General features: G+C 51.0%; 1 protein-coding gene across 1 annotated transcript in view; it reads right to left on the bottom strand.

Annotated features, from left to right (window-relative positions):
* Window positions 1-13,722, bottom strand: part of kcnh3 (potassium voltage-gated channel, subfamily H (eag-related), member 3) — a 135,978-nt gene that overhangs the window by 44,430 nt on the left and 77,826 nt on the right. Inside the window, exons 4-8 of the mRNA XM_064329844.1 lie at window positions 9,460-9,594; window positions 7,476-7,615; window positions 6,188-6,443; window positions 2,524-2,681; window positions 1,237-1,309 (exon numbers count right to left, since the gene is read on the bottom strand). Of these exons, the coding sequence (XP_064185914.1) occupies window positions 1,237-1,309; window positions 2,524-2,681; window positions 6,188-6,443; window positions 7,476-7,615; window positions 9,460-9,594 (762 nt within the window). The remainder of the gene's footprint in view (window positions 1-1,236; window positions 1,310-2,523; window positions 2,682-6,187; window positions 6,444-7,475; window positions 7,616-9,459; window positions 9,595-13,722) is intronic.

Here is a 13,722-nt window from a genome sequence, read left to right as displayed (position 1 = left end):
CTGTCCCAGTATCTGAGTTTGCCATCGTGCCGCAATCTTCTCAACTCACCATTGCATTACCTGTTACCCCCCCCCCCCCACCCCCCCACCACCTCCAACCTGTCCCCTCCCATCCCCGTCCACCACCGCCACAGCCCCCCCCCCCCCCGCCCACCCAGGCCCCCCTCCCCCTCCCTAATACCAATCAGGACCCAGGATCCCAGGGCCTTTACAATGCGCCTGATCCAGAGGTCCTCTATAGCGCGAGCTAACCAGAGAGAAGAGTGGCGCTGCGAGAACAGGCTCTCTCTAAATCCATCGCTCTGATTACAGAAATAACAGTGTCACTCTGACTCATGCCGACTGGACCGGGGGCCTGCTTCCCAGCCTGTCGAGGGGGAGGGGGGGAGGGGGTGGGGGGGTGTGACGCAGTTTGTGGTGCATGCTGGGGAGGTACATCCCGCCAGTCTTGTTTCTGTTGCAAACCCGCTGCTGCGATGGGTAGACAAAATCTGGCCCCTTTATTGCCACTAAATCATCTTGAAAACCCGCCTCTCTGAAGCCATTACTGAATGTTCACACTGTTTTTGACTGAGGACAGGGAATTTGCATTATAGTCTTCAGACTGTAATTTACTTCTGTTATGTGCAAATGATAAAAGTACATTGTGATGTTAATTGTGTTTGTGTCAGAATGGTGTCTCGTGTTTGCGCGTAGTGTAGTGATAATGAGATTGCAGTTGTGTGTGTGTGTGTGTGTAGTTGATGAGTGTGTGTGTGTTGTAGTGTGGTGTGAGCGTGTGTGTGTGTTGTGGTGTAGTGTGAGGTGGCTGTGTGTGTGTGTGTGTGTGAGTTGTGAGTGGTTTGTGTTGTGTGGTGTGTGTGTGTGGTGCGTGTGTGTGTGGTGTAGTGTGTGTGTGTGTGCTGTGGTGTGTGTGTGTGTTGTGTGGTGTGATGTGTGGTGTGTGTGTGTGTGAGTGTGTGGTGTGTGTGTGTGTGTGGTGTGGTGTGTGTGTGTGTGTGTGGTGTGTGTGTGTGTGGTGTGTGGTGTGTGTGTGTGTGTGTGTGTGTGGTTGTGGTGGTGGTGTGTGCTGTGTCGTGTGTGTGTGGGTGGGTGTGGGGGTGGATGTGTGTGTGTGAGTGTGGGTGGTGTGTGTGTGTGTGTGTGTGTGTGCGGGTGCGTGTGTGTGTGCGGCGGGATGTGTGTTGTTGTGTGTGTGTTGCAGTGTGCCGCGTGCCACTGCATGCCGGTGCGCACCGCGCTGTTCGATGCACTCGCAGCAGCGCAGCGCCAGCAAGCGCACCGTCTTCAGCAGGTGCACGCCAAAGTACTGCCAGGGGTCAAAGGGCAGAGGTTAGGGGGTCATAGGGCAGAGGTCAGGGCAGCGGTAACCAACCCTGTTCCTGGAGATCTGCCGTCCTGCAGGTTTTCATTTCAGCTCTAATGTGGAACGTCAGAACCTTTAGTAGGTTCCGAAGTTCCACATTAGAGCTGAAATCAGCAGCTCAACGAGATCTCTAGCTGTGGAATGAGCTGCGCTTTGTTAGGTTTGGGGTGAAAGCCTACAGGACGGTCGATCTCCAGGAACAGGGTTGGGCAGCCCTGCTCTAGCTGTTGAATGAGGTGTGGCTTTGTTAGGTTTGGGGTGAAAACCTACAGGATGGTAGATCTTCAGGAAAAGGGTTGGGCAGCCCTGCTCTAGCTGTGGAATGAGGAGTGCTTTGTTAGGGTTGGAGTGAAAACCTTCAGGATGGTAGATCTCCAGGAACAGGGTTGGGTGGCTTTGGGTTAGGGGGTCATAGGGCAGAACTGACTGCAGTCACATGGCATGACAGACAGCGTGGAGACCTGAGGCACTGCAGTAAGCATTCACATTACAGGCCCTCTCATCCTCTGTCCTGCTCTTGAAGGACAACAAAAGGGCTTTTGTTTTCTTTCTAACGTGTCATTCCTTCATCGATGTGACTCCCTACAGACTTTTTACTTGCTGTGTTCTGGCATCTAAGTGCTTTTCTCTGGCTGTTTGTTATAAAATCCTCATTGTCTACTGCCATCAAGCTGAAAATGGGAAAAAATATCACCAGGAATAAGACAAACTGTTCGACTGGCTTTTCCGAGAACGTACCAAGTGTTCGATACACGCCACACCGGCTGACGCACTACAATTGAATGTGCTACCTGAAGCACAAGCAATTACTTGTCTGAGGGGCCTGATGTATGTAAGCCGTATTGTCTTTTCAGGAGCGGTACTAATTGGCTCATTTGCAGCACGCGCCTCCGGTCATATTTAACACTGGAGTCCTGACTTTCCCTTTCGCGAGCAGATCAATGAGACAGCAGCCTTTGGAATCGACTCGATTGCAAACGAAACCCCCCGGACCTGTTCGGCGCCAGAGGGTGCGGATCCATTTTTAAACAGACGTCAGCGGTGAATGGGGGGGGGTGTGTAATGAGCTCCATTCCTCAGCCTACATCAGCTATCGAGCATCGTGGAGCCGGCAGGGGCGGGGGTGGGGGGTGGGGGGTGGGGGTTGGGGATCTCACCACGCTGACGTTGAAGGCGTACAGGAGGTCAAAGGGCAGCGCGGCGATCAGGTCCACGAACAGCCATGTGGTGGCGTAGTGGACGCAGATGGAGCGGGCGTCGTACACCACCTGGCCCGACGTGCTCACGTAGCTCGTGCGGAAGTTCAGCACGATGTCTGGGGAAAGCGAGAAGAAGAAGAACACGGGCGTCAAGTCAGCGCGGCCACCTGCCATTCCAACACTGTCATTCCAACAGTGTGAGGTCACAAATACGTGATTAGAACGTTCTTAACTGAAAACACTGCAATACTGATGTCACAGTCACCGCTGGCGATTGAAGGCGAAGGAGTTCTAGAACACTGACTTAGACTTTTGAAAAAACGTTCCAAAAACCTGCTCTTCAAATGGTTAACTGGCCTGGCTGTGATTATTCTTTATGCCCCGCCCCCCCCCCCCCCCCCCCCCGCTCCTCCCAGTTTAGAAGGGCCAGCAGTTATTGCTGCATCCTCGGTTTGGAAGAGTTGCAGACAAGCGCACGCGCTTCCTCTCACATCGCAGTCCTCAAGCTGAGCTCACAGACGAGAGGCCTGCAGCTTGGGCAGCACACTACGGGTGAGCAGGGAGACCGCAGTCCGCCCTGCCAGACTGAATCCCCCCCCAGCCCGCAGACACCACAGCCAGCTGAACACTACCCTGCAGGGCTGCTGGCTACACTAGCACTGGCACGGTCCAGATACAATACCCATCCGCACACTGGAACAGAGCCTTAACAAATACCAGACCACAGGGCCCATCCACACACTGGGACAGAGCCTTAACAGATACCAGAACATGTGGCCCATCCACACACTGGAACAGAGCCTTAACAGACACCAGACCATGGGGCCCATCCACACACTGGAACAGAGCCTTAACAGGTACCAGACCATGAGGCCCATCCACACACTGGAACAGAGCCTTAACAGATACCAGAACATGAGGCCCATCCACACACTGGAACAGAGCCTTAACAGATACCAGACCACAGGGCCCATCCACACACTGGAACAGAGCCTTAACAAATACCAGACCACAGGGCCCATCCACACACTGGAACAGAGTCTTAACAGATACCAGAACATGTGGCCCATCCACACACTGGAGCAGAGCCTTAACAGATACCAGACCATGGGGCCCATCCACACACTGGAACAGAGCCTTAACAGATACCAGACCATGGGGCCCATCCACACACTGGAACAGAGCCTTAACAGATACCAGACCATGGGGCCCATCCACACACTGGAACAGAGCCTCAATAGATACCAGACCATGGGGGCCCATCCACACACTGGAGCAGAGCCTTAACAGATACCAGACCATGGGGCCCATCCACACACTGGAACAGAGCCTCAACAGATACCAGAACATGTGGCCCATCCACACACTGGAACAGAGCCTTAACAGATACCAGACCATGGGGGCCCATCCACACACTGGAACAGAGCCTCAACAGATACCAGACCATGGGGCCCATCCACACACTGGAACAGAGCCTTAACAGATACCAGACCATGGGGCCCATCACACACTGGGACAGAGCCTTAACAGATACCAGACCATGGGGCCCATCCACACACTGGAACAGAGCCTTAACAGATACCAGACCATGGGGCCCATCCACACACTGGGACAGAGCCTTAACAGATACCAGACCATGGGGCCCATCCACACACTGGAACAGAGCCTTAACAAATACCAGACCATGAGGCCCATCCACACACTGGAACAGAGCCTTAACAAATACCAGACCATGGGCCCATCCACACACTGGAACAGAGCCTTAACAGATACCAGACCATGGGGCCCATCCACACACTGGAACAGAGCCTTAACAGATACCAGACCATGGGGCCCATCCACACACTGGAACAGAGCCTTAACAGATATCGAAATTAACAGGATGAGCCCCTCAGTATTCCCATACTCACCTGTTTCATTGTGAGGAACAAATTGTCCTCATGAATAGCTGACTGTCCTTTGGCACCTAGGGTCATTCTAAGATAAGATATTACTCAAGGAAAGCATTCAAATGGAAGTAATGACAATTCATAATGGTGCCATTCACCAAGAACATTTTTTTTTTTTGGGGAAAAACACAAAATGATGGCGAGATTGACTCTTTCAACCAAAAAAAAAAATTCTTTGAGACTTATTTTCACAACTGAAAAGGCATTTTTTCTTCATATTTCAACAGGACTGGCTAATGTTCCAATTTAGTGTGATCTTATATGACATTTTAACAAGATCTCTTTGTTGCAAAAAGGGCAAATCAATAAGCCAGGGCACATAATGACCCCTACCATAACGTTTTTCTGCGATATCAAACCGATGTCAGATGGAAGCTTGCGTAAGTACACACTACCGGAATATGAACTCAGCTACCTTCAGACTTAAAACCCACGATTACTCTGAAGCTTTCAATTTTTTTGCCCAAAAATATGAAAAATGTTGATATTATATTTTAATAGGGAACATAATTTGATGCATCCACTATATATATTTTTTACCTTGACGTCCCTCCTTTAGCAAAATCATAAGGAAACATTGTAATGGCCATTTAAATCCATAATCATTAGCATTTACGTTGAAGATCAGAAATACTGGTGCCATTTCAATACTGAATATTAATCCTAAAACAATGAAAGTTTAACAGCCAAGCAACATATTCAGCCGGACCTGTAATGCAGACCGCCTCATTCTCCTTAGTTTATGACCTGGGTGTGCTACAGAAGGAGACTAACAGGAAGCTCGGAGGACAGCCCGCAGTAGCGGAGGTAACTCACAGCTCCCTGCGACCGCGTTTCGTCAGACGATGCGGAAGCTTCACTGCCTCTTGCTGCCCCGGGAACAATGACTTCATTATTTTTGGCTTTTATTTTAGCTTTAGCTCGCACAGACAGTGTTTTTTGTGGCTTATTTGGGCAGCCCTGAGACTGACTGACTTTTCGCTCGACTTCTTGAGAAGTAAACCATGTGGTCTGCTCACTCGCTGAACTGATTTAGGCTTGTGAGTGATGATTTTTTCAAAAACTCAGACTAGGGCGGGGGCCCTCTGGGCACGCCCCCCCCCTCGCCCGCACCCCCCCCGAGGGCTGAGGGGGTATACACTACATCAGTGGTTGCTGTCAGAATCATTATAGAGGCGATGCTGAATACGTTTTTGGAGCTGGGGGTGGGGTGGGGGGGTTTGCGGGGTGGGGACCTCAAATGAACAGCAGAAACAGTCTTTCATTGATCACGCCTCTCACCTGTTCCTGCACCACATCCATCTCACGCCCCGCTAACTAGCTGATTTTGTAAACACGCCCGTAATGAGAGTCACCCGGGAAGAAGGTAATTTGTCAAAGACAATCAGAGTTTCCATCGAGTGCTGAGGCCCGCCAGTCCCATTACAGGTGCAGCAGTCCTGTTGGGTTTTTGGCTGTCCATAAATAACAGCCTCCCTCAGCACTGGGAGGGGAGGCTTTGTTCTGACACTAATTAGTCTAATTGCACCAGACAGTTCATCAGACCTACTTTGTCCCAACTGCGCTTCTGGGTCTGATAATGATGATGATGATGATGATGATGAAGATGTCGTTCTCTAAATCGCGCAGTGAGCCGCGGCCGCAGACGGGGGGCGCTGGCGAGGGGGCCTTACCCAGCATGAAGAGGATCTCCACCAGGATGTCGCTGACGCTGGGGGGGCTGCGGGGGGCGGTGCTGCCCTCGTCCCGGCTCCCGCCCACGGTGAAGCAGACGTTGTAGGGCACGGTCACCGCCACGTAGAAGGTGGCCAGCAGGATCAGCCAATCCCAGCCGGCCTTGAAGGTGCCGTAGTGCAGCAGGATGAAGCGCGACTTCTGGATGGCCGCCACTTTGTACTCCGGGATGGGCGGCTTCTCCCCGAACATGTTCTGCACCCGGGGGGGGGGCGGAGGAAGAGGGAAACCACAGAACACACGTGTGAAACACACGCGCGCACGCATACACACACACACACGCGCGTGTGCGAAGGCGGCGAGAGCACGCGGGACTCACGACCCACTGCATTCTGGGACACGTACGCGCCGTGGCAGCCGGCGAAGGGGCTTTTTTTTTTTTTTTTTTTTAACGCATCAGCGACTTTCTGAAAAGGTCGCCGTGCGCCGAGAAGCCTTTCCATCGCCGTGGCGATCGATGCGTGCGCTCATAGGTAATGCGAACGTGAGGCAGGTCGCCTGTGAGCCGTGACCTTTGACCCCAGAAAGGTGCCGGGGGCTGCATTGATCAGTGAAATCTCATTAGCCGGGCTCAGCCCCGGGCATTATCTCCAAACGCCCGTGTCGAAAGGGCTTACACTCTGACTCAGGGTGCGAAGGCGCGCTCCGGACGGAGCTGAACATGCTGATCGCGGGGATCTGAAAGGTCATCTTCGCCCTGGATGGCTCTAAAATGGCATTAAATGAGCACGCGTGGCCAGAGCGTACAGAGCAGAGCGTCAGATCTGAGCTCTCTCTCTCTCAGACAGACGGTCTGGCTCCTTTGAAGAGGCTCTTGTAGCCTTCAAAAGGCCCGGGCTAAATGTCTGCTTTGGGAAGGCGGCCCACACAGACTGCGTTTGAACAGGACCCAGATTTGTGTGCCACACCTCTGCAGGTTCCTGTGTAGGTGTGAGATGTTGTCATGTAGACTTGTCCCAAGAGGCACGTGAGCTCACGTGTGGACAGGTATACGCAGGTGTGGGGTGTTGATGTGTGAACTCACAGGTGCACAGGTGTACGCAGGTGTGGGGTGTTGGTGTGTGAGCTCACAGGTACACAGGCACACAGGTGTACGCAGGTGTGGGGTGGTGGTGTGTGAGCTCACAGGTGTACGCAGGTGTGGGGTGTTGGTGTGCGGGCTGCACAGGTGTACGCAGGACGGTGTGGGGTTTTGGGTGAGACAGGCCCGGTGCGGCGCTCACTCACGTTGTTGATCTTGAGCTTGCTCTTGTCCTGCTTCTGCAGGTGTCCCGACAGGTGGTACAGGACGGCCCGGCTGCGACGGCGGTTGGCGTTGAACCCGGGGGGGCGGGTGACCCGGTGCACCTCCAGCCCGGTCTCCTCATCTAGGGGGAGGAGGAGGAGGGGCAAGAGGAGAGGGAAGATACACGCTTTACTTTCTAATACCCCACATCTGTTTCGCTCTGCGATGACTCATCGGCCTCTGAATTTAGGCTCAATTTTAGCAGCTTGTCTGGCGGGACAGATGCGTTTGCACTGCCAAGCCTTAAAGACTGAAATAAAGACCGTCATTTCTTTATTCATTTTTTTTTGGTGTGACTGAAGTGTCCCTTTGTCCCTCTTCCTCCATCCCTGTGTCTGTATTTAGGCATCACAGTCCAGCCCAGTAAATGCACCACACAGTATACCACAGAGACCACAGTGTAAACACCACTGACTACGCTGTAGCCCTAGAGATCACAGGGTAACCCCAGTGACCATGGTGTAACCCCATTGGCTATGCTGTAACCCCATTGGCTACGGTGTAACCCCAGTGACTGTGCTGTAACCCCATTGGCTACGGTGTAACCCCAGTGACTGTGCTGTAACCCCATTGGCTGTGGTGCATGGCTACCCCATAGCAACACACACACACACATTAAACAGCACTGGAGACAGTAATCAGGCAAAGCCACTGGCCCTCCGCAGAGCCCAGCTTCGTGGAACGATGCCAGTGTCTGTGCAAACTCTGTCGCGCGCAATCAAAACACAACAAAGTCCCCGGACCCCTGAACAGAGCAAACAGACAGAGGCATTTGTATCTATATGGAAATCTGGTGCACCCACCATGAACAATCTCAAGCAAACTCCCTCTGCAAAGACTCTTTCTGAGAACTGCTCTATATTTGGGATTTGATTTCTTGGGATTATAATGCATCACACAAATCTGGTTTCATAGCGGTTAAAAACTATTCCAAAAAAGCTGCTTCCCCACAGACCCGCCGTGTAGCGGCTGTTCTTAAACTCAAACACGCTGCTTGGAAATCACACAGTGGGCCTCATTCACAGAACTTTTCTTTAATAATTCCTACTTTTGTTCTTAAAAATGTTCCTATGAAAAATCAATATGGGATTCACAACACGTGCAGACCTTGGTTTTTGTGCATATCCCAGGTGTGTGAGAGATGATGAATGCTGACAGTTTGTAAATTTTATGCGGAATCCTGTTTGTGTGATTAACATAAGGAAACAACCAGGATCAAATACAAATAAGAAAAAAAAATTGTGAGTGCCAAAATGTCCCTGGAACTGTTCTTACACACAGTTTACAATCAAATGTGATCGTACACGTTTTGAGAACGAGGCCCAACGAGCTCTTTCTGCTGAAGGCGGATCGATCGCTTTGCTGAAGCACAAACTGTTCTTTTGAAGAATTAGGCCATAACAAACCCAACCCAAACCAAACACACATACAGAACAAAATGCAATAAAATGTATTATTTTGGGACACGCTCCGGTACCACACTTGTGCCAATGCCAGGTCGATACAAACTGTAGGGTACATCGGTTGAACAGTAATTAGTGATAAACTCGGTGGATTTATTTGAGGGTCCACGAATGTAAATGTACTAAATGTAAGGTAAGTGGGAAAATATCCTGCTCAGACTGTATTGCTACATAAGTGATGTGCAATTATAGTGTCATAGGGTTCACTGCAGGTGCTTATTTTCACTCCTTGCATCTCTTCCTCCCTTCCTTCTCTTCTTCCCTTCCTTTCCTCTCTCCTTAGCTCCACCCAACGGAGGATGCGAGGAAGAGATGCAAGGATGAGGTACGAGGACGGAGGAATCGAGGAAGCGTGCGTCAGGCAAACGGGACGTCCTTGCTCGGTCAAGCGTCAGTTTGGAGCCATGACTCATCGGCCTCTAAGCCCCTCCCTTTGCCCCTCCCCCCCCGGAACGTGACTCACCTGTCTCCGGCACCTGGTTGGCGTCCTGGTCCTTCTTGTTGTCGGTGATGTCCTTGTGGGACACCAGGAAGAGCACCACCTCCCCCTTTTCATTCTTGATGGGAACAATGTCCAGCAGACACCAGAACTGGGTACCTGCCACACACACACACACACGCACACACACACAGACACAGACACAGACACACACACACACACACACACACACAGAATCATAGACAGCTTCACAGACTAATCTCCAAAGAAAATGTCCAATGCGCAGACATCCGCTCAAGTCTTTTTCCAAGATTGAAAACAATCACCGCAAATAACACTGAATTCTCAGAGGGGCAAGGGCACCATTTCTGTAAAATTGGAAACACAGAAAAAAAAAACAACAAAAAAAAAAAAAAACAACTGTTCAGGTCTCCACATGCGTGCATCAGTATGCAGAGGGATCACGACAGGCCGTTCCCAGTAAGCCTGCTACGGACAGCACATGTTTAACAGCGTTCCTGGGCTGGAATTTCTGCTAGCGCAGGTGTGTCAGTCCGTGAGAGATTCAGGCCCCTCTGTGTGAGCATGTGTTTGCGTGTTTGCGCAGGTATTGTTTCATCCTAAGGGTCATTTCAGTGCATTAAACTACTTTTAATGCATTTTTAGTAATTGTACCGCTGGTTTTCCTCCCACAGTCCGAAGACATGCAGGTAGGCTCTGTAAACTGGAGACTCTAAATTGCCCATAGGTATGAGCGTGTGAGTGAATGGTGTGTGTGCCCTGCGATGGATCAGTGACCTGCCCAGGGTGTACTCCTGCCTCTCACCCAATGCATGCTGGGATAGCCTCCAGCACCCCCCCCCCCCCCGGCAACCCTGCCCAGGAATAAGCGGCTAGTAATTTAAACTCAAAGTCTATGATGGCCTAGTTGATAATGACGCTTTGACAGGCCACGATTTTAATTACGTTCTTTTGTTTCAGTCTTCGTGTCGCTCAGTTTATGCGTCAATCCCACAAAAGGAACTTTTTAATGTCCAAAAAAAGAAAAGAAAAAACGGACATTAAAGGCAATCTCAGTCCTGAGATTACCTCTAAACAAGCCGCTGGCTCAGAGAGGCACAGAGAGGCTCAGAGGGGCTCAGTCAGACCCGGTTCTGAGGAAGGCGCTGTCGAACTGAAGCGACCCGAAGAACAGAGGGAGTGAGAGCGACATCCCAGCGGTCCCGTGGGGCCCGTTTCAGACGGATCCGTCTCTCTCTGCGAGGCGTCCGCTTCAGAGCCCGCGCCTCAGCCCAAACCCGCGACTCGCACGCACGCACGATCTGAGCAGCCCGACCAGAGGCCGCCGCCGCCGCTCTCCCTCTCCACCAATCAGAAGAGGCCGGACGATGATGTTTTTGAAAGAGAGTCTGATACGTGACGAAAGCTCTCCGGGGTTAATGTGAGAACACGCACGCACTCCGCCTCTGCGGTCAGAGGAGGGAAAGGAGGGCTCCTGCAGCACAGACGCGGTGCAATGCGCCGCCATTGTCAGAATGGGCTTAGGCAGAGCACGCTCGATTAAAAACGACGTCTCCGTACATCTTCTCCCTGTCGGGCACGTAACGACAACGTAGACTGTCAGAGCTGACACATCGCTGACAATCTCGCGGTTTTCGGGAAGGATGTGAGGTCACACGCATGGGCCACAGACTGTAAGCCTGACTCATGTGGTGGAAGGGTTAGCCCTTTGACGATTGACGCTGTTTTTTTTTCAACATTCTAAGTCGGTGTTCTAGAACTCCGTTGCTTTCAGTCACCAGGGGCGATTGTGACATCAGCGTTAGAATGTGCAGCTGAGAACATTCTAATCACATAATTGTGACCTCACACCTTAAAGAGATGCAATGAAAGGTGGCCACACTGGAGCCTCGGCTGCATGCTGTGTAACACCGCAGACTCTCTGTGTCGTCAACATATCCTACGAAAACACCAAACCCGAAAACCAACTCTAAGTGCTTTTTGACATTTTCCTGCCCCATTTTGAATTCAGCCGTGAAGACATTCATTTCAGTCGGGTGCTGAAGTCATTACATACGGCTCAGCAAGACATCATTTCACTTTCAGAAAAGGCAACCTATCATCACAAAAAACATAGTCAGTGTAGTTAAAAAAAAAAAATTTTTTTTACCAGATTTGGTTCAAAACAGGTCAAACCGTTCATTCTGATGGGGACTGTTTTCAGTAAGTCCGTTCTGCGCATTAATACGCATTCGATGCTGTCGTGAACAGGCCAGCCGACAGAAGCCATGACTCACAGGCATTATATATATATATATATATATATGTATATATAAATATATATATATATATATATATATATATAGCAGTAGCCAGGCGCTGTGTTTAGGCTGTTTGTGTGCGCATTAATGCACGCAACAGTGTGAACCAGCATGAAATCCCCGAGCGTGCACATCGCCTGCCATACCGCCAGTCTACCTGGAACGGAACTACTTTTCACAAAAGCAATTTGAGAAAGCAAAAGCAATCGAAAGGCGGCAGCGTCTTCAGACCCAGACGTCCAGACCCGGGGCAGGCACAGACTCCGCCCGGGTGTCCAGCAGGAGAGCCTAGTAGCAGGGTGTGGGGGGAAGAGGGCGGTGGATGGACGCGAGAGAGTCGGACGCGATGGTGGCTGACAGCTCGGAGATGATAAGTGTAGGAGGGGAGTGTGAGAGAGAGAGAGAGAGAGAGAGAGAGAGAGGAACAGGGAGGGAGAGAGAGAAAGAGGGAGAGGGAGGGGTGAGAAAGGAGATGCCCAACACGCTTCAAGCCAGCCATATAAAGGAGGACTGGATAGCTGCTCAACAGCCAGGATGGTCAAACTAAAGTAAAAACTCCAGTTTACTCCAGAGAGAGAGGGGTGTGCTGTGTTGTGTAGTACATGCTGTAGATGTGAAAGAAAGTGTGAGAGAGAGAAAGAGAGACTTTGACTTTGATGCCCATTTATTGAAAACTCACAGTCAATTCAATTTAGTAGACATCAGAGAAAGAGCGAGAGAGAGAGAGAGAGAGAGAGAGAGAGAGAGAGAGCGTGAAAAAAGTATGTTTTGAACTGCGGACGAGACAAACGCCTGCCTTTTGTTGGCGTGGGGGTGGATGGGGGGGGGGTTTGGGGTGGGGGGGGGGCTGTACTTTCCGGCCCCTATTAAACATTCCGGAAAAACGTGTCCCGTACGTTGCGACAGCTGCAAGCTGGACTCGCGCGACGGGACCCAGCGAGGCTCAGGATGCGACCCACCCTGCGCTGGGTTTTCGGGAACACTCCCCGAGCGCCCCGGAGCGGGACAGACGCCGCCCGCTGCGTGCAGATGAGCCGGGGAGGAGAGGGGAGAGAGAGCGAACGAGGAGAACCCAACCCCCACGAGGCCGCTGCGGACTCTACTCTATTCTCTTTGAATGCTTCGCCATTCGTGCCTGAACTGCAGAGCCGTCCGAGTGAGCGCGCGAGAGAGAGAGGGGGGGGGGAGAGAGAGAGGGGGAGAGAGAGAGAGAGAGGGAGAGAGAGAGAGAGAGAGAGAGAGAGAGAGAGAGAGAGAGAGAGAGGGAGAGAGACTTGTTTTAAACCGTATTATCACCAGTTTATCTTGCAGCAAAAACAACCAACCAACAGAAAAAGAACACGTCACACAGAGAGAAACACTTAAATAACACCACTACCCCAGTCTCTATTAACTCAATCTAGGGGAGAGAGAGGGAGAGAGAGAGAGAGAGAGAGAGAGAGACCACGAAAGACAGCGAAAGTTGGAGACCTTCCTCAAACGCGGTTTACCTATTTTAAACCACAATAAATTGTTTTTTCTTTTACTATACTCACATGTACACATGGGTATTTCTCTGCCTGTGTGTACATACATGTCAATGTCTGTTAAGCACTTTCTGACTCGGTCAGAAAAGGTGCTATATAAATTTGAATGACTTGACGCTCGATTGGCACCTCTCAGGCGGCTGGGTCCCAACTGGACGAAGAGTCACGCAGAGGGAAGAAAAATTTAATTCCCTTCAGAGACGCAGAGGACGCGCACGGACTGTTTAACAAACAGCCATTCCTTATCAGTAGCCGCTAATAATTGGTTATTAAATAATTAACATTTCCTCGCACTTTGGAATTGCTCTCGAAATGAAAGGGGCCTGAAAAAAATAAATAAATAAAAGAAATCCCAAAGCAACCCCGCGCTCTGAATCTCTAATGTGATTGAAGCATTAAAAATTGAAATGAGGTTCTCCGCAGAGTTCTGGATCTCTGAG

Source organism: Anguilla rostrata, chromosome 3, assembly GCF_018555375.3.
Source record: "Anguilla rostrata isolate EN2019 chromosome 3, ASM1855537v3, whole genome shotgun sequence".
In the NCBI taxonomy this organism is placed as follows: domain Eukaryota; kingdom Metazoa; phylum Chordata; class Actinopteri; order Anguilliformes; family Anguillidae; genus Anguilla; species Anguilla rostrata.
This window is presented reverse-complemented; position numbering and strand designations above follow the sequence as displayed.